This window comes from Rhinoraja longicauda, chromosome 12 (genome assembly GCF_053455715.1).
Source record: "Rhinoraja longicauda isolate Sanriku21f chromosome 12, sRhiLon1.1, whole genome shotgun sequence".
Taxonomy (NCBI): Eukaryota; Metazoa; Chordata; class Chondrichthyes; order Rajiformes; family Arhynchobatidae; genus Rhinoraja; species Rhinoraja longicauda.
In genome coordinates this window covers 13,660,334-13,680,058 of record NC_135964.1, presented here as the reverse complement: position 1 = coordinate 13,680,058, position 19,725 = coordinate 13,660,334, and the positions used below count along the sequence as shown (strand labels likewise).

The 19,725-nt window shown below is 44.7% G+C and overlaps 1 protein-coding gene across 1 annotated transcript in view; it reads left to right on the top strand.

Annotated features, from left to right (window-relative positions):
• tmem39a (transmembrane protein 39A) overlaps positions 1 to 11,779 on the top strand; it is a 44,199-nt gene extending 32,420 nt beyond the window's left edge. The window contains exons 6-9 of the mRNA XM_078409095.1: positions 4,068 to 4,395; positions 7,157 to 7,344; positions 8,403 to 8,523; positions 11,059 to 11,779. Of these exons, the coding sequence (XP_078265221.1) occupies positions 4,068 to 4,395; positions 7,157 to 7,344; positions 8,403 to 8,523; positions 11,059 to 11,292 (871 nt within the window). The 3' untranslated portion in view covers positions 11,293 to 11,779. The remainder of the gene's footprint in view (positions 1 to 4,067; positions 4,396 to 7,156; positions 7,345 to 8,402; positions 8,524 to 11,058) is intronic.
• The last annotated feature ends 7,946 nt before the right edge of the window (positions 11,780 to 19,725 follow it).

The window sequence follows — 19,725 nt, the reverse complement described above, 5'->3', positions numbered from 1 at the left end:
GTTCGTTGGATGCTTTCAAGAGAGAGCTGGATAGAGCTCTTAAGGATAGTGGAGTGAGGGGGTATGGGGAGAAGGCAGGAACGGGGTACTGATTGAGAGTGATCAGCCATGATCGCATTGAATGGCGGTGCTGGCTCGAAGGGCTGAATGGCCTACTCCTGCACCTATTGCCTATTGAGTCCGGCCAAGTCCCGCATCACCGTCCTCTGATTGGACGGTGTATCCAATCTACTGCACACACGCTGACCCGTGACGTTCCTTGCCAACGTGCAAGATGCTAGCACTCATGAGCGAGAGTTAACCGTTCAGGAAGGTACAGTACAGACTTGCCATTTTTGATTCTTGAGATTCTGCCATCAGTGGCAGAATGACCCCGATCAATGTAGAGGCTGCAGGGGACATGTATCCTTGTGGACAGAGTGACTATTGGTGTGGGATCCAAGGCTGGTGTGCTGGTGAGTGGTTAGCTGTGGAAATGTGGTAATAAAGTTAAAATTAAGCACATTATCCTCAAAGACGATGGAAATTCAGCATGTCTTCAATGACTCTTGCCAACGTCTACAGATTCACCACATAAAGCATCCTATCAGGATGTATCACAGCTTGGTGCGGCAACTACTCTGCCCATAAGATAGACATGAAATACTGGAGTAACTCAACGGGACTGGCAGCATCTCTGGAGAAAAGGAATGGGTGACATTTTATCGAGACGACTCTTCAGACTGTCTGCAGCACAGTACAGAGACTTTGGACATGGCCCAGTCCATCATGTAGACCAGCCCCCATCAACTCCATCTACACCTCACACCTCGCCTCAGCTAACATAAACAAGGACCAGTCACAGCCCAGTCATTCCCTCTTGTACCCTTGGGCACAAGATACAAAAGCTTGAAAGCTAACAACACCAGATTCAAGAACAGCTTCTTCCCCTCTCTTATCAGACTCTTGAACAGACCTCTTATATGCAAAGGATTAATGCCTGATCTCCCAGTCTACCTTGTTGCCACCCTTGCACTTTTTTTAATCCACTCTATCTCCGTAGCTGTACCACTCTATTTTGTTCTCTTTCCTTTCTGATTGGCCTGGATAGCACGCAAAACAGTTTTTCCAGTATAACGGGTCAGCTGGAGAGTGTGCAGAGATGTATTACGAGGAAGTTGCCAGGACTCAAGGGCCTGAACTATAGAGAGAGATTGAGCAGGTTAGCATTCTATTCCATGGAGCGCAGGAGGATGAGGGGTGATCTTACAGAGGTGTACAAAATCGTGAGGAGAAGTAGATCAGGTAAATGCACAATGTCTCTTGCCCAGAGTAGTGGAATTGAGAACCAGAGGACTCTGGTTTAAAGTGAGGAGGGGAGGAGATTTAATAGGAACCTGAGGGGTAACATTTTAGATAAAGAGTGGCACGAGCTGCCGGAGGAGGTACTTTCACAATGTTTAAGAAACATTTAGACAGGTGCATGATAGGATAGATTTAGAGGGATACGTATGGGCCAAATGCAGAGCTGGTGGGACTAGTGCAGAATGGGCATTTGGGCTGATGGGCCTGTTTTCATGCTGTATGACTCCGACAGATGACAATAATATACCAATACCATAATCTGGTGGTGATGGCTCGAAGGGCCGAATGGCCTCCTCCTGCACCTATTATCTATCTGTGCGGGAATAATAAATGAATGAAAGGTCATCGATCTGAAGCATTGATTGCTACTTGAGCTGCTGAATACTCCCAGCATCTTGTTTTATATTTTGCATTTCTGGTCAGCTGCAGTACCGCGCATTGAGACTAGGTGGAGCCCTAGCTTCGAAGCTGCACACAGTACTTGAGAAGAGATGAGCTGGCACTGGTGTTTTCCAAAGACTGAGAAAGTTGCTCGATGAGATTAAGAGAAAAATAAAGCCAAATAAAGAATGGAAGATTTGAAAAGTGCACGGCGTCCATCCACGTGGGATGCAGGAGTGCTGTTGAGGAAAATGGGGTTGAGTGAAGAGGTACTGGCTGTGGTCATTCAGATCCCTTCAAATACATGGTGGTGAGATGGTAGAGCCGCTGCCTCACAGCGCCAGAGACCCGGCTTCGATCCTGACCTCGGGTGCTGTCTGTGTGAAGTTTGCACATTCTTCCTGTGACAACGTGGGTTTCCTCCTGGTGCTCCGGTTTCCTCCCACGTCCCAGACGTGCGGGTTTGTCGGTTAATTGGCCACTGTAAATTGTCTCTAGTGTGTAGAGAGTGGATGAGACAGTGAGATAAAGTAGAACTAGTGTGAATGGGTAATTGAGGGTCGGCAAGGACTCGATGGGCCTGGTTCATGCTGTACCTCTAAACTAAACTAAAACTACATCAGTGGTACCAAGGATTGAAGAATTACAAATCTTGCAGCCCTTTTCAAAATAAGAAGACAGCTGGCAATGAAAGGTTTGTCAGTTTAACATTGGTGGAATGCTTTCAGAAATGCAACCAATATTTGCATAGACGAGATTGACTAAAAACGTAAAACCATCACTGACGCAGAGCGAGGCCCTTTGGCCCACCGTGCTGGCCATCTATACCCTGTAACACGTTAGTTCCTTCCTAACCCATCCTATTCTCTGCACGTAATCATCAACTACACCCCAGGATTTTACAACTTATCTGCACACTAAATGCAATTTCATGCTGTCCGTTCATGAATAATGAACTTTGTTTCCTGGAGAAGGGTTTGGGGATCTTCCCTGCCGTTCCCTCTGTGCAGCTTTACATTTTACTTGCCCGCTTCTCTCCATATCTGATGCCCTTTTGTCTCCTTTTCACCTCCACCCCTCTGCCAATCATACCCACCCTCACCTGTATCTACCTATCACTTGCCAGGCCTTGTCCCCCCCCCCCCCCTCTCTTTTCCAGCTTTCTCCCCTCATGTCCATCAGTCTGAAGAATGGTCCCGACCCGAAACATCATCTCACCATTCCCGCCAGAAATTCTGCCTGATCTGCTGTGTTACTCCAGCACAGTGTTTTGCTCAAGATTCCAGCATCTGCAGTTCCTTGTGTTTCTGTTTGTGAATATAATTGGTCAATTGTATTCACTGTCCCTATTCATTACATTCTTCTCATATGCTATGTCTATTTATGTATCTAATTTTATATTTGTATAATTGAAAAAGGAACATAAAGTACAGCATAGGAACAGCCCACAATGTTTGTGCCGAATATTATGCTAAGTTTAATTAATCTCCTCTGCCAATACTTGTGATCCATTTCCTTCATATCCATATGCCTATTTAAAGACCCCTTAAATGCTACTATTATATCTACCTCCACCACCACCCCTGGCAGCACGTTCCTGGTATCTACTGTAAAAGAAATCCTTGCTCTGCACATCTCCTTTAAACGTTGTCCCTCTCACTTTAAGCTGTACCCTTTATTTGTTGACATTTCCACCCTGGGGAAAAGGGTGACTGTTTACTCTATGACTCTCATAATTTTATATACTTCTATCGGGTCTCTTGTCAACCTCCAATCCTCCAGAGAATACAATCCAAGCCTCTCCAACCTCTCACCGTTGCTGAAACCCTCTAATCCAGTCATCATTCTGGTAAATGTCCTCTGCAAATCTCTGTAAACACCCTCTCTAAAGCCTCCACGTCCTACCTGCAATACGACCAGCACGACGGGCAATACTCCAAATGCGGTCGAACCAAAGTCTTGTCGAGCTGCATCATTTCTTTGTGTATATAGAATATTCTCATGTCCTAAAGACACAGTGTGCGTCTATCCTCTGACTTGCATTCATGTTCTTGCCCCTATTGCTGTAGAACTAGAGTCTGAAGACGGGTCTCGACCCGAAACATCACCCATTTCTTCTATGCAGAGATGCTGCCTGTCCCACTGAGTTACTCCAGCATTTTGTCTATCGCTTTCATTCTTTCCATTCCCTTCCTCTCGTTCTAAGTAATCCTGTCATCGTCCATTGTTGCTTTCTTGAATCCTCAGCTCTTAGCCCTGTTCGCTTGCTCTGCCCTAATCAACATAGCAGATTGCTTGATTAACGTAGTTTACTAATTCTAGTTTGTTCATTCCTCCTCCAGGTTTGGTGTTTACGTGCCGCTGTGTTGCTTCCACCAAGATAATCGGATCCAGCCACTGCCCGCCGACTGTGGTTTTCTATTAAATGACCAGCTCGATACGGGCACCATCAGGCCAAAGGACTTCTTCACGCTTCTCCGAGAATCATTCAGAGAACAGTTTAATAATCCAACATCCATTCCCGATCACACCTGCCCACTATCTCCAGATCTTATCCGGAACGAGGTTGAATGTTTGAAAATTGATTTTAATAAAAGGATAAAAGAAGTTCTCTTCAATTCACTATTTAGTGCCTACTATGTAGCATTTTTGCCTCTTTGTTTTGTTAAGGTGAGTTCTCTCGGGATTACCTCTACGACTGATTTTCTGTATTTAACATAATTGATGAAGTGAGCTGAATGGTTATTATTGCTTTTTTTTTAATAGCAAAATGCAGCCGATACAGGAAATCTGAGAAAATGATGCAGATCATCAGGGGAGAAAGGGTGGTGGGCACCTGGAACGCGCTGCTAGGGGTGGTGGTGGAGGCGGATATGATCCTGGTGTTGAGGCTTTTAGACAGCACATGGATATGCAGGGAATGGAGAGATATGGTCATGTACAGGCAGAGGAGATTAGTTTAGCTTGGCATCGTGGTCAGCACGGACGTTGTGGGCCAAAGGGCCTGTTCCTATGATTATGACAGAATAATCCAGGGTCATCTTTTATGTTGGCTGAGAAAATAGGGTACCAGGGCAAACTACTCTGCTGCTCAACAATAAAATGGGAGTTTGTGTGCCGAATGAGCCTGAACTTAGGTTCCGATGAAATACTGTGTCAACTACGGTGAAATGTCACTGTAAATTATGTAGATGCCTGTGAGAAACTGTTATGGGACCAGGTGCAACCAGCACTACGCCAGTGCTAGCACAGTACATGTATCGCCTCTAAAGGGCAGCATGGTGGTGCAGCGGTAGAGTTGCTGCCTTACAGCGCCATAGACCTGGGTTCCATCCTGAAAACACATGTATGGAGTTTGTACGTTCTCCCTGTGACCACGTGGGCTTTCTCTGGTTGCTCCGATTTCCTTTCACCCTACAAATAGGTTACTTGGCATCAGTAAAAAAGGTGTCCCTAGTGTGTAGGATAGCGCTGGTTTTCAAGAGAGAGCTAGATTTAGCTCTTAGGGCTAATGGAATCAAGGGATATGGGAAAAAAACAGGGACGGGGTACTGATTTTGGATGATCAGATATGATCATATTGAATGGCCTACTCTTGCACCTATTTTCTATGTTTAGTTTAGAGATACAGCGCGGAAACAGGCCCTTTCGGCCCACCGGGTCCGTGCTGACCAGTGATCCCCGCGCATTAACACACTATCCTATACCCGTTAGGGACAATTTTTGCATTTACCAAGCCAATTAACCTACATACCTGTACGTCTTTGGAGTGTGGGAGGAAACCGAAGATCTCGGAGAAAACCCACGCAGGTCACAGGGAGAACATACAAACTGCATACAGACAGCACCCGTAGTCGGGATCGAAGCCGGGTCTCGGGCACTACATTCGCTGTAAGGCAGTAACTCTACCGCTGCGCCCTGTACGGGGTGATCGCTGATCGGCGTCAACGCGGTGGGCCGAAGGGCCTTTTTCCATGCTGTATCTCTAAAGTCTAAATAGTGCCCAACAGAACCAATAGCAATGATGATGTGCTGCAATTAGCAAAGGGAATACTGCTGAAAACATAGCCAAGTCTTTACCTCAAAATTACAGGTACTGCAATAGAGACAAATATAAATGATGGCTTAGCAAGGTGGTTTGTGTTCAACAATTTGGCTATATTGATATTGGAATAAATTCCTGAACCTTGTGTAATTTCACTTTTGAAAGTCTACAAAAAACACAATTTTGTTTTCGATCGGATGTGTAATGTGACCAACAAATCTGGATAAGAATTCACATAGAACATCATGGAACATGATATCTACAAACATTAAATGACCATACTTGAAAGACAGAAGTGGTATAGCTTAACATGTACCTGCATTCCACTAATTATCCCAAGTGGCTCAATTTTTCTACTTTTGCTCTCAATATTCCTAGTGTTGTCATTCTCCCCCTCCCCAACTCTGTCTGAAGCTGCTCCCAACAATTTCAAACTGATGCCTGGAGGAAATTGGTGAATTCAGCTCAGACATAAATCCAGGAGCCCTGCTGGTCTACATGAAATGCCCTTTGTAGACTGTCAAAAAACCTGTTCAGTGATTTGTCAAACCTTGTCTACGTGGCTTTTCCAAGCACCTAATAAACCAGCTGTCAGACTTGGGCAAAGAATCACTTCATTTCCAGTAAGTGAATTACATACACTAGCAACACCTAGTTTGTACCATGGGCAGGGTGGCACAGTGGTGCAGCTGATAGAGCTGTTGCCTCACAGCGCCAGAGATCCTGGTTCAATCCTGACCTCGGGTGCTGCATGTGTGGAGTTTGTACGTTCTCCTTGTGATGGCATGGATTCCGTCCGGGTCACCTCCCACATCCCAAAGACGTGCAGGTTTGTAGGTTAATTGGCCACTGAAAATTGCCCCCCCCCCCCCCCGTTTGTGGTGAGTGGATGAGAATGTGGGACAACATAGATCTAGTGTGAACGTGTGATTGATGGTCTGCATGGCCAATGGGCCTCTTTCCACGCTGTATCTCTAAACTAAACTAAAATTAAAAGTTTTTTAAGTGCTGGACTAACTCGGCGGGTCAGGCAGCATTTCTGGAGAACTGAAGAAGGGTCCCAATCTGAAATGTTGCCAATCTATGATCTTCAGAGGTGCTGCCTGACCCACTGAGTTATGCCAGCACTGTCCTTTCTTACCGCATCTTCAATATTGCTGAGGGTCACATTTGACCTGAGACTTGATTGTGACCCTCAGAATCAATTGTTAATTGTCTCTCTTTTTGTAAGCCAGCATCTGCTAAATGTAATAATGCGGGGCAAAATGCAGAACCACTGGATGAAACTTTAAAATTATTACATGAATGGTTTATTCATACTATCTAAACCAGTCTGTTTTTGGACGCTGTATTTGTGATGTTTTCTAACCTGACTCTTTGTTACAGAGTACACAGTACTATGACATGCGGTGGTCCTGTGAGCATCTCATCATGGTTTGGGTAAATGCCTTTGTGATGTTAATGAGTCAACTACTGCCTCCCAGGTACTGTGATCTACTCCACAAATCAGCTGCTCACCTGGGGAAATGGCAGAAGATGGAGCACGGTTCTTACAGTAATACGCCACAGCACATGTAAGCATTATGTTCATGCAGGCCCTTGTAAATCTCACTGGGCCATTGTAAACTTAGAACTGGGCAGAGCTCTTCTGATTTAATGTAGGCATGGTAGGCTGCAGAGTGTGAAGAGTTCAAGTGGTCCTATTCACAAAATGCTGGAGAAGGGTCTCGACCCGAAACGTCACCCATTCCTTCTCTCCTGAGATGCTGCCTGACCTGCTGAGTTACTCCAGCATTTTGTGAATAAACACCTTCGATTTGTGCCAGCATCTGCAGTTATTTTCTTATACAAGTGGTCCTATGATAGTTTAAAATGAAGTTACGCTCAGGATATTGGGGAGTGTAAAATTACCGCTCTTAAAAATAAAAACTTTTATTGGCAGAGCTTGACAATAAGAATTAAAATTAAAATAGGAATTTTAAATGACTTTATAATTAATTATAAATTATGATATTTATTATATAGAAAATTACATAATTATAATTATTAATTTGTTCTTTTTTGGCATTTTCACTAATGTAAAATTTCATTTGGTTTTTAATTAAATCTACCTTTGGCTAAATTTCATTGGTTTTTGCTTTAAAATATATTGAGGTGTATAATTAAAGCAATGTGTATTTAAATAGAGTAAATGTTCAGCGACTGAACTCCCCTCCCATTCCAACCTATAGTGCGCCCATTTCTCGCACTATCCCCGCCCCCTTCCTCCTCCATCCCTCCCTCTTGCTTTGTATTTCTCTTCTCGTCTGACACCATTTAGTCTCCTTTTCACCCCTTGCTCTTGGCAGATGGGTGGTGTAAGTGACAATCACACCCCCTCACCTGCATCCATCTATCACTTGCCAGGCTCTGTCCCATCCTCCCCCGCCCTTCTCTCCAGAGATACGGCCTGTCCCGCTGAGTTACTCCAGCATTTAGTGTCTATCTTCTTGAGTATCTTGTTTTACCGCCATCCATTGTACTTGGACTCCAGGCCATTATATTAGTTTAGTTTATTATCATGTGCATGAGGTGCAATGAAAGCTTTTGTTATGCATGTGTTAATATATTTACATTTTAAATTTGCTTTCAGATGGTCTGACACAACAATTTGGCCACAGGGTGTGCTGGTTCGACACAATCGGTGCCTTTATAAAGCTGTTGGTCCGTATAATGTAGCAGTGCCTTCCGATGTCTCACATGCCAGATTTTATGTAAGTAATTACTGCATAACACTCGTGCTTATGGAATTGTTATCTTGGAGATTGGGATGCCTAATGAACTATAGAGGGGCTGCTTTTAAAGAGCTCAAGTTGTAGTAGATATGAACCTTGAGCAATAGGATGGGATTATGGCGCCAGATATGTGACAACTCTTTCCGTACTTTGTATTTTCTATAGAGCAAGTTTGAATTTGAGCATGCTTCAATGCTCTTGGTGAAATTTGGCCGCCACTACTTTTACTTTCTGCTCTCCACTTCTCAACCATACCTAATTAGTTACCGAGTTAATTCGGTCAATTTACTAACGTTTGAGAGCACAACCTCAGAGTAATGGGACATACTTTCAAAATAGACATGAGGAATCTCTTTCGCCAGAGGGTGGTGAATCTGTGAAACTCATTGCCACAGGCAATTGTGGAGGCAGAGACATTGGGTATTTTTAGAAACATAGAAAATAGGTGCAGGAGTAGGCCATTCAGCCATTCAATATGATCATGGCAGATCATCCAAATCAGTATCCCGTTCCTGCTTTCTCTCCATAATCCCCTGATTCCTTTAGCCCTAAGAGCTAAATCTAATTCTCTCTTGAAAACATCCAGTGAATTGGTCTCCACTGCCTTCTGTGACAGAGAATTCCACAGATTCAACTCTCTGGGTGAAAAGGTTTTTCCTCATCTCAGTCCTAAATGGCCTACCCCTTATTCTTAAACTGTGACCCCTTTTTCTGGACTCCCCCAACATAGGGAACATTTTTCCTGCATCAAGCCTGTCCAATCCCTTAAAAATCTTATATGTTTCTATGATCCCCTCTCATCCTTCTAAATTCCAGTGAATATAAACCCAGTCGCTCTATTCTTTCATCATATGTCTAGTTAAGGCAGGTTCTTGATTAGTATGGGTATCAAAGGTTATGGGGAGAAGACGAGAATGGGTTTGAGAGGGAAAGATAGATCAGCCATAACTGAATGGCAGCGTAGACTTGATGGGACGAATGGTCTAATTCTCCTCCTATGTCGTATCGTCTTGTAGCCCCAAATCACATTGATCCTGTTGCAGTACCTATGGATTACAGACCAAAATCAGGCGTGATCTCTGTCAACTACTCATCTCTAGCGGATAATCTCAATTCCTTGTATGCCCATTTTGAAGAGGCAAACTAGACAAGTTCCAAACATTTTGGAGGCAGAAGTTAGATCTGCTTTCACCAGGGTAAATTCTCGGAAAGGTGCCAGCCTGCATGGAGTCCCCAGATGGGCTCTGAAATTGTGCACCAATCAACTGGCCACAGTCTTCACTGACATTATCCCTTCAACAGTCTGCTGCCCCCATTTGCTTCATTCCAGTCCCCAGTAAAAGCAGAGCCACCTGTCTCAATGAATACTGCCCAGTAGCCCTGACATCTACCATGTGGTGCTGAAAAAGATTGGTCATGACTGCACCAGTCTTCTGATCCATCTAGACTCCTTGTTAATTTGTGTAGTCAAATAGGGTGGTCAGAGAAACTCAGGAACATAAAGACACCAACAGTGTTTAAAATATGTTATCCTTGTGAACAAAGAGGGAGTTTTCAGGAGTACTTTGTAACTTTGTCGCCGCCAGATACGTGGCGACTCTTTCCGTACTTTGTGTATTGTATGCAAAACAAAGTCTGTTGTCCTGCACATCTTTTTAAACTTTTCCCCTCTCACCTTGAAGATATGTCCTCTAATCTTTGTAATTTCCATCCTGGGAAAAAGGTTCTGACTGTCTACCCTGTCTATGCCTCTCATAATTGTATATATGTATATCAGAGCTCCCCTCAACCCCTTATTTTCCAGAGAAAAACAATCCAATGTTAACTTGTTTCTAAAGGAATTAGATTTGTAGGTAACACCACAACTGTATTCTGGTGATGTGACTTGTGTTCTGCTTCTTTTGTTACTTGCTCAAGTTGACTGGATGGAGCACTTCAATTTAGCTGTGCTCTTCTTGTTCAGCCGATTTATAATTGTTATACCCAGTGTTTTTATTGTCTGGTTGCTGGGGCGGTCTTATTATTTTTAACAATATATATAGATTTAAACATTTAAATGTATGAATTAAATTAGGCGGTCAGGCCCTTTAAGCAGCTTATTAGATAACGATTCACCATTGACACAAGGAATGATATGTGTAGCGGCATCTTTATCTGCAAAAAGCACTGGTTATACCCCTCCATTCAGTCAGGACAGTACGGTAAAAGCTGAAAAGACTAGAAACGAGGAACGAAGAATAGAAATGAACCATGCAGATGCTGGTTTAAAAAAAAGATACAAATTGCTGCAGTAACTCAGTAAGTCGGGCAGCATCTCATGAGAACATTGATAGGTAACGTTTCAGGTTGAGACCATTCTTTGAATCCTCAGAGGCCTGATGGAGGCAGATACGAGCCAGACCTGAAATGTCAACTATCCATGTTCTCCTGATATCTGCCTGACCTGCTGAGTTACTCCAGCACTCTGTGTCTTCCACTGAAAAAGTTGAACTGATGTTTTTCTCTTTTTTCCAGTTTTTATTCCACAAGCCATTACGGATGCTGAATCTTCTCATCCTGATAGAAGGCAGCATGGTCCTGTATCAACTATACTCTCTGCTTCGGTCAGAAAAATGGAACCATATACTTTCCTTGGCTTTGATACTGTTTTGTAATTACTATGTCTTATTTAAACTTCTACGGGATCGGATCGTGCTTGGCAAAGCATATGCTTACCCTCTCGGCACCATTGGTCTGAAATCTCATTAGGAGGCCCCAACAGGAGGGGGTGGTGGGTTTGGGGGGAAAGGATTTAAAGAAATTATTTTGATACGGTTTCTATTTTTCATGCAGTGTTTAAATATTTAAAATATTTTATATTTTGTATACTTGGATATTTTGAAGAGCTATTCTCTGCATAAGCAAGTTGTATTTTTTGTCTACTTAGCAACTTCATGGGCTAAGTGTGTGCTTTGCGCCATACAACAAGTGCCATTTATAATTGCAATAATCAACGTGTAGTATTGATCAGAGGAATAAAGGATAATGATACAAGAAATCTATTTTGCTTTATCACCTGGAGGTCATTTTTAGGCTATTATCGTCTAAGCATTTACATGAATGGAACTGTTGTTTTCATAGTAAATGATTACATTTATGGATGTTCAAATCTGAACTTATTTTAAGATATAGGGGTTTACAAAATGGTGTCTGTGAATAAAGTCCATTCAATTATTGTTTACATGATACCACCTCTTCAAGACAAATGTATCAATAAAAATGAACATTCCGAATTTACGTGCTATATCTATTAATTGGTTGGATTTTTAATAATGAACGTGAAGGGGAAACAATGCTTGCATTATTTTTTTTAATACTTTTTAATAATTTTTGCAAATGAATAATTAGACTAGTTTAGTGTGGAGATACAGCATGGAAACAGGCCCTTCTGCCCACAGGGTCCATGCCGACCATCGATCACCTGTTCACACTACTTCTACGTTATCCCACTTTCTCATCCACTCCTTGCACACGGGGCAATTTACAAAGCTAATTAACCTACAAACCTGCACAACTTTGGGATGTGGGAGGAAACCAATGTGGTCACAGGGAAAACAAGTGAACTTTATGCAGAACCCGAGGTCAGGATCATACCCAGGTCTCCGGCGCTGTGAGGCACTCATGAGATTCAGCCTCTCTTGGTTGCTATCTCAGCTCCAATTGAAGCCAAATTGCCATCCATGAAATTGTGCACCACCAGACTCAGCAACAGCTTCTTCCCCTCTCTTGTCAGGCTTCTGAGCGGTCCTTCCATAAGCTAGGGTACTGTCTGATTCACCTCTACCCCATTGCGGACATTGGACTTTGTGGAACTGATGTGCTACAATGCTGAGAACTATATTCTGCACTCTGTATCTTCCCCTTTGCTCTGCCTAGAAATAGGAATACTTTATTGTCACGTAAACTAGATTGGCAGGGAGGTGGAATATCGTGCAGGACAGAGGCATGTGAGAGGCTAGAAGTTGGTATGGAGGATGGTGTGGGAAGGGTTAGTGGACAGAATAGGCAGGTGAAAGGCGGAGAGCGAGGAAGGTGGGTTGGTTGAAACTGCACGTGTTTTAATGCAAGGAGCCTGACGTGTAAGGCAGATGAGCTGAGGGCATGGATAGGTACGAGCGACGGGGACGTTGTAGCCATGACTGAAACCTGGTTAAGGGAGGGGCAGGACTGGCAGCTCAATGTTCTGGGGTACAGGAGCTTCAGGAGGGACAGAGGGGGGGGGGGGGTTGCATTGTTGGTTAAGGAGGATGTCACGGCAGTGATCAGAGGTGACATTATAGACGGGTCGTCTAGTGAGGCTATATGGGTGGAGCTGAGGAACAAGAAAGGGATAACCTTGTTGGGGGTGTACTACAGACACCCGAAGAGTCAACGGGAATTAGAAGAATAAATGTGCCGGGAGATTGCAGACAGCTGCAGCTCAAATAAGGTTGTGGTAGCAGGTTTTAACTTTCCCAATATAGACTGGGAATATCATAGTGTGAAGGGTTTAAATGGGGTGCAATTCCTCAAAAGTGTTGAGAAGAAGATGTTCTGAAGGTGCTATCATGTTTGAAGGTAGACAAATCTCCAGGGCCTGATCTGATATATCCGAGGACATTGTGGGAAACTAGAGAGGATATTGCGGGAGCCCTGGTTGAAATTTACAAGTCATCCAGAAATACAAGAGAGGTGCCGGAAGACTGGAGGGTGGCAAATGTTGTGCCTCTTTTCAAATCTGTTCAATGATCATTGAAAGGCGTAATTGAGGGAGCTATCAAACAGCACTTGCCTGTTCATCGATACTCAGCTTGAGTTTCGGCAAGACCACCACACTCAATATTGTGCCTTGGTCGACACTTGGGCAAAGGGATTGAGGTGCAGAGGCAAGAGTGACTGACCTTCATACCAAGGCACCATCAAATTCAATGAGGCATTGAGGACTCGTCAAGAGGAAAACACTCCAATGGTTGTACAAAGAAAAATGGTCTTGTAACTTCTACAGGTCAATCCTCCCAACCCCAGGAGTTCATGGGGTTCGAATGATTTTACCATCAGTGATATCCGTGGTAGTTGGTGTCACCGTTGACCAGATTATCCACTGCCTGAACTGTTCGTTCCCTGACAATTGGTGTACCGTGGCGGCAGTGTGTACCACCCACAAAATGCACTGCAGTTACTGCCTGGGGCTGGGTTCCCAAACCCAACACCTTGATCACAGAAGAAAACAGCAACAAGGATAGGAGACGTCCTTCAAGAGAGAGTTGGACTTAGTTCTTCGGGCCAAGGGAATCCAGGGATATGAGGAGAAGGCAGGCACAGGTTACTGATTCTGGATAATCACCCATGATCACATTGAATGGTGGTGCTGGCTCGAAGGGCTGAATGGCCTCCTCCTGCACCTATTGTCTATGTTTCTATAGGCCGGTGAGCTTAACATCTGTAGTTGGTAAGTTACTGGAGAGTATTCTGAGGGATAGAATATACAGACATTTGGATGGGCAAGGGCTGATTAGGGATAGTCGGCATGATTTTCTACGTGGGAGGTCGTGTCACACAAATCTGATTGATTTTTTTGAAGTCGTGAACAAAAAAGTTGATAAGGGCAGAGCTGTAGATGTTGTGTACATGGACTTCAGTAATAAACGGGTCCTTTTCGGAATGGCAGGCAGTGACTAGTGGGGTACCGCAAGGCTCAGTGCTGGGACCCCAGTTATTTACAGTGTATATTAATGATTTGGACAAGGGAATTGAATGCAACATCTCTAAGTTTGCGGATGACACGAAGCTGGGTGGCAGTGTTAGCTGCGAGGAGGATGCTAGGAGGCTGCAGAGTGACTTGGATAGATTAGGCGAGTGGGCAAATGCATGGCAGATGCAATATAATGTGGATAAATGTGAGGTTATCCACTTTGGCGGCAAGAACAGGAAAGCAGAGTATTACCTGAATGGTGACCGATTGGGAGAAGGGGAGATGCAATGGGGCCTGGGTGTCATGGTGCACCAGTCATTGAAAGCAAGCATGCAGGTGCAGCAGGCAGTGAAGAAAGCGAATGGTATGTTGGCATTCATAGCAAGAGGATTTGAGTTTAGGAGCAGGGAGGTTCTGCTGCAGTTGTACAGGGCCTTGGTGAGACCGCACCTGGAGTATTGTGTGCAGTTTTGGTCTCCTAACCTGAGGAAAGACGTTCTTGCCTTAGAGGGAGTACAGAGAAGGTTCACCAGATTGATCCCTGGGATGGCGGGACTTACATATGAGGAAAGACTGGATAGACTGGGCTTGTACTCGCTGGAATTTAGAAGACTGAGGGGGGATCTTATAGAAACATATAAAATTCTTAAGGGGTTGGAGAGGCTAGATGCGGGAAGATTGTTCCCGATGTTGGGGGAGTCCAGAACCAGGGGTCACAGCTTAAGGATAAGGGGGAAGTCTTTTAGGACCGAGATGAGAAAACATTTCTTCACACAGAGAGTGGTGAGTCTGTGGAATTCTCTGCCACAGAAGGTAGTTGAGGCCAGTTCATTGGCTATATTTAAGAGGGAGTTAGATGTGGCCCTTTTTGCTAAAGGGATCAGGGGGTATGGAGAGAAGGCAGGTACAGGCTACTGAGCTGGATGATCAGCCATGATCATATTGAATGGCGGTGCAGGCTCGAAGGGCCGAATGGCCTACTCCTGCACCTATTTTCTATGTTTCCATGTTTCTAAGGCATTCGACAACGTTCCGCATGGTAGGCTGCTCTGGAAGGTTAGATCGCATGGGATCCAAGGAGAGATAGCTGAATGGATAGCAAATTGGCTCCATGGAAGGAAGCAGAGGGTGATGGTGGAAGGTTGTTTCTCAGACTGTAGGCCCGTGACTAGTGGTGTCCCTCATGGTTCGGTGCTGGGCCTGTTACTGTTTGAAATCTACGTCAATGATTTGGATGAGAACATACAGGGCAAGATTAGCAAGTTTGCTGATGATACAAAAGTGGGTGGTTTTGCAGATAGTGAAGATGGTTGTGAAAAATTGCAGCAGGATCTGGATCGATTGGCCAGGTGGGCTGAGGAATTGATGACGGAATTTAATACAGAGAAGTGTGAGGAGTTGTATTTTCGGACGTCGAACAAGGGCAGGACCTACACAGTGAATGGTAGGCCTCTGGGTAGTGTTGTCGAGCAGAGGGATCTAGGAGTACAGGTACAAAAAATCGAAGGTATCACAAAATGCTGGAGTAACTCAGCAGGTCAGGCAGCATCTTGGAGAGAAGGAATGTTACCCATTCCTCACCGCTGTCGACGCCCCATTTCACACCTCCGTGGTGCCGACCCGGGCCGCGGGCCCCGCCAGTCGCTCCGCCGGCCCGCGAGGCCCGGCTCCCCCAACCGAGCCGAGCTTCTGCGCGGCGATTCGGGAAGCATCAAGACCGCAGAGCTTCAATAAAGGCCCCCGGCCATGTTCCCAGTCGACAGCCGCGGCCCCACCGTCCGGAAGCCTTCTGGCCACAGCCCCACCGTCCGGAAGCCTTCTGGCCACAGCCCCACCGTCCGGAAGCCTGGCCGCGGCCCCACCTTCGGGAAGGTTGAGGTTAGCAGCTGTCTTCTTCCACTATTCGTTGAGGTCAGCCTGCAGGGCTTCCTGACTCGCTGTGGGCAGAGGACATCAGATACAGTGCAGGAACAAGCCCATCGCCAACCAGCGATCACCCCGTGCACTGGCACTATCCTACACACTAGGGACAATTTACAATGTTACCAAAGCCAATTAACCTACAAACCTGTACATCTTTGGCGTGCGGGAGGAAACCGGAGCACCCGGAGAAAACCCACACTGTCACAGGGTGAGCCTATAGAACTTGAGTTTGACTTAAATGTATTTATGTATGGTATATCTGATTGGATAGCTTGCAAAACAATACTTTTCTCGCTAGCTCGGTACCCGTGACAATAACAACCCTAGACCTGCCCACATTGACCTTCCACACTGAGCCAGCAGGATATGGGCTAAATCTATTCATATTGCATCTTCCTGAGGGCCTATGTATTTACAAATGCAGTCATTTGAGCATTGATTTAACAATATTTTGAAACGGACAATAGAAATGCTTAACATTTGGATAAGTTAATACATTCAAGATATTTTCAAGAGAGAGTTAGATTTAGCTCTTAGGGATAAAGGAATCAAGGGATATGGGGAAAAAGCAGGAACGGGATACTGATTTTAGATGATCAGCCATGATCATATTGAATGGCGGTGCTACAGTATTTTTCCATTTATTTGTTTCTTGAATGATTCATAGCATCGCCACTTGCAAACTGGAGGAACAGCACCTCATATTCCAATTGTGTAGCTTGCGACCTGAAAGTATAAACATTGAATTCTCCTATTTTAGGTAACTAACCAATGAACACACCACTCCCCTTTCTTCCCCCCCACCCCCCCCCCCCCCCCCCCACCCCCCCCCAAAAAAACGGCTGTGTTGGGGGGCGGCACGGTGGCGCAGTGGTAGAGTTGCTGCCTTACAGCGCGTGCAGCACGGGCGACCCGGGTTCAATCCCGACTACGGGTGCTGTCTGTACGGAGTTTGTACGTTCTCCCCGTGACCTGCGCGGGTTTTCTCCGAGATCTTCGGTTTCCTCCCACAGACATGCAGGTATGTAGGTTAATTGGCTTGGTGTATGTGTAAAATTGTCCCCAGTGTTTGTAGAATAGTGTTAATGTGCAGGGTGATCGCTGGTCAGTGCGGACTCCATGGGCCGAAGGGCCTGTTTCCGTGCTGTATCTCTAAACTAAATCTCTAAACTAAACTAAGATGAAAATTGGAAAACCAGTGACATTTATTTCAAAGTATTGTGTTCAGTGCGTAGTCTAGAATGCTGTTCATTCAGGTTAGGGCCTTATTCCTTGAATTGCAGGAGGCTGAGGGGTGATCTTCTGGAGGTGTACAAAATCATGAGGAAAATAGATAGGATGACTCTTCAAAGTCTTTATCCCAGGGTAGAGGAATTAAGAACCAGTTGTTTAAGGTGAGAGGGGAAAGATTTAATTGGAACCTAAGTGGCAGCGTTTTCACTCCTGGGGCAGTGGGTGTATGGAATGAGCTGATGGAGGAGGTGGTTGAAGCAGGTACTGTAACATTTAAGCCATTTGGACAGGTACATGGATAGGAAAGGTGAAGAGGGGTATGGGCCAAATGCAGGCAAATGGGACAAGCTTAGATGGGGTATATTGAAGTTGAGCTGAAGGTCTTGTTTCTGAGCTCTGTTGTCTTTGTCCACTGACTTACCATCCACGGATTCATGCGCCCACACTGTTGGCTGCAGGTACATAAATCTGCGGAGAGTTATGGTAAAGCGGATGACCTTACCATGACTGGAAACAAAATTCCAGAAATAGTGAACCTTCGCCACTAGATGACATGTTGGCAGCTCAAAACGATGCACCTTTAGTTTAGTTTACACCCACCACCTCACTTGTACCGAGGTACAGTGAAAATCTTTAGTTGCGGGCTAACAGTCAGCAAAAAGATTATACGTGATTACAATGGAGCCGTCCACAGTGTACAGATTCAGGATTAAGGAAAAGTAAGAAATGTTTTTGTTGGAGTAGAGATTTAAGAGTGTAGCGGAGGAGTAAAGGCAAGAAATCTGTTCCAAAAAGAAACTACTGTACTGGGCTTTTTAAACTTTTTATTTCCTTTTTGTATTCTTGCATTCTTTTTTAAGTGGTATGATTTTTTTTTTAAACCCCTTTGTTGCAAGGGAAGAGATTCAAGGGTCTGACTAGTACAACAGAAAAAATGCTCACTCGTCTGTTTAGTTGCTAATCAGTTTTATTGGCAAGAGAGGACAAAAACAACACTTGTCCGGTAGACGCAGGGTCCAGTTTTACAGCAACACACCTCTCTCTTTCTCTTTCTCTCTTTCTCTTTCTTTTTCTTTCTCTCTTTTTCTGCCTCTGGCACTGCCTCTGCCTCCATCCGTGGCACTGATCGCGACGCAGCCCATCGGTGAACCCCTCGTGTACATGAACTTGAAGTAACTTCTGGCTTACTGACGCCTGCCTTTATACAGGTAAGAAATCAGGTATTGAAATAACCGCCGGCCAGTCCTGGCCAGTAACGCTGCTCCCAAATTCCAACTATAACCAATGGGAGGGGACTGCATCCCAGCAAGCCCACTCCCCCCCCTTGGGAACAGAGCGCTATCAGCCACAGACTGGCGCGCAAATCAATACACAGCGCTACACACTTGGCGCGTAAAGGTAATACAAACAGCACTACCAGTTTAGCACGCAAAGGTTTAAACAGACCGCTGTTGGCTTAACCCGTGGGAATTTAAACAGAGCTGTCAGCTGCAGCGCTATGGGCTTTAAACATAGCGCTATGGGCTTTAAACATAGCGCTATGGGCTTTAAAAATAGCGCTATGGGCTTTAAACATAGCGCTATGGGCTTTAAACATAGCGCTATGGGCTTTAAACATAGCGCTATGGGCTTTAAACATAGCGCTATGGGCTTTAAACATAGCGCTATGGGCTTTAAACATAGCGCTATGGGCTTTAAACATAGCGCTATGGCCTTTAAACATAGCGCTATGGGCTTTAAACATAGAGCTATGGGCTTTAAGCTATGGCCACAGCGCTGTGTGTCACAGACTGTTCGGGAAAATTCTCGTATAACACCCGTGAAAATCAATTTTTCAATTATGATAGGCTTTGACCTTGCAGATAAAGGTATTGCAAATAGTACCATTGCCATCTCAATGCCACACAAGAATGATTTAAAGTCAACTGAAGGCCTTAACATCTCTGTTGTCAGGGGAATTTATTGGCCAGAAATAATGTTAACCTTGTAAATTCAATTGGAAAGCTTCCAAGATGGCGTTGAAGGCTTCCAGAAAGGCGCCCATCCCAGGTGACTATTTGTGTGCTCGCCACAAAAGCAGATCCACAAACACATATTACAATTGCTCCACACTCTTAAATCTCTATTCCTATAGCAACATTTCTTACTTTAACTATGATTCCCTTATCATACATTGCAATGTCTCAATTGTAATCGTGTTGTCTTTCTGCTGACTGGATAGCACGCTACAAAAGCTTTACACGTGACAACAAACTGAACTGAACCGGGTTAGTATCAACTTCCAGATGCCCTGGGCAGTCTGGGGTTGTCTGTAC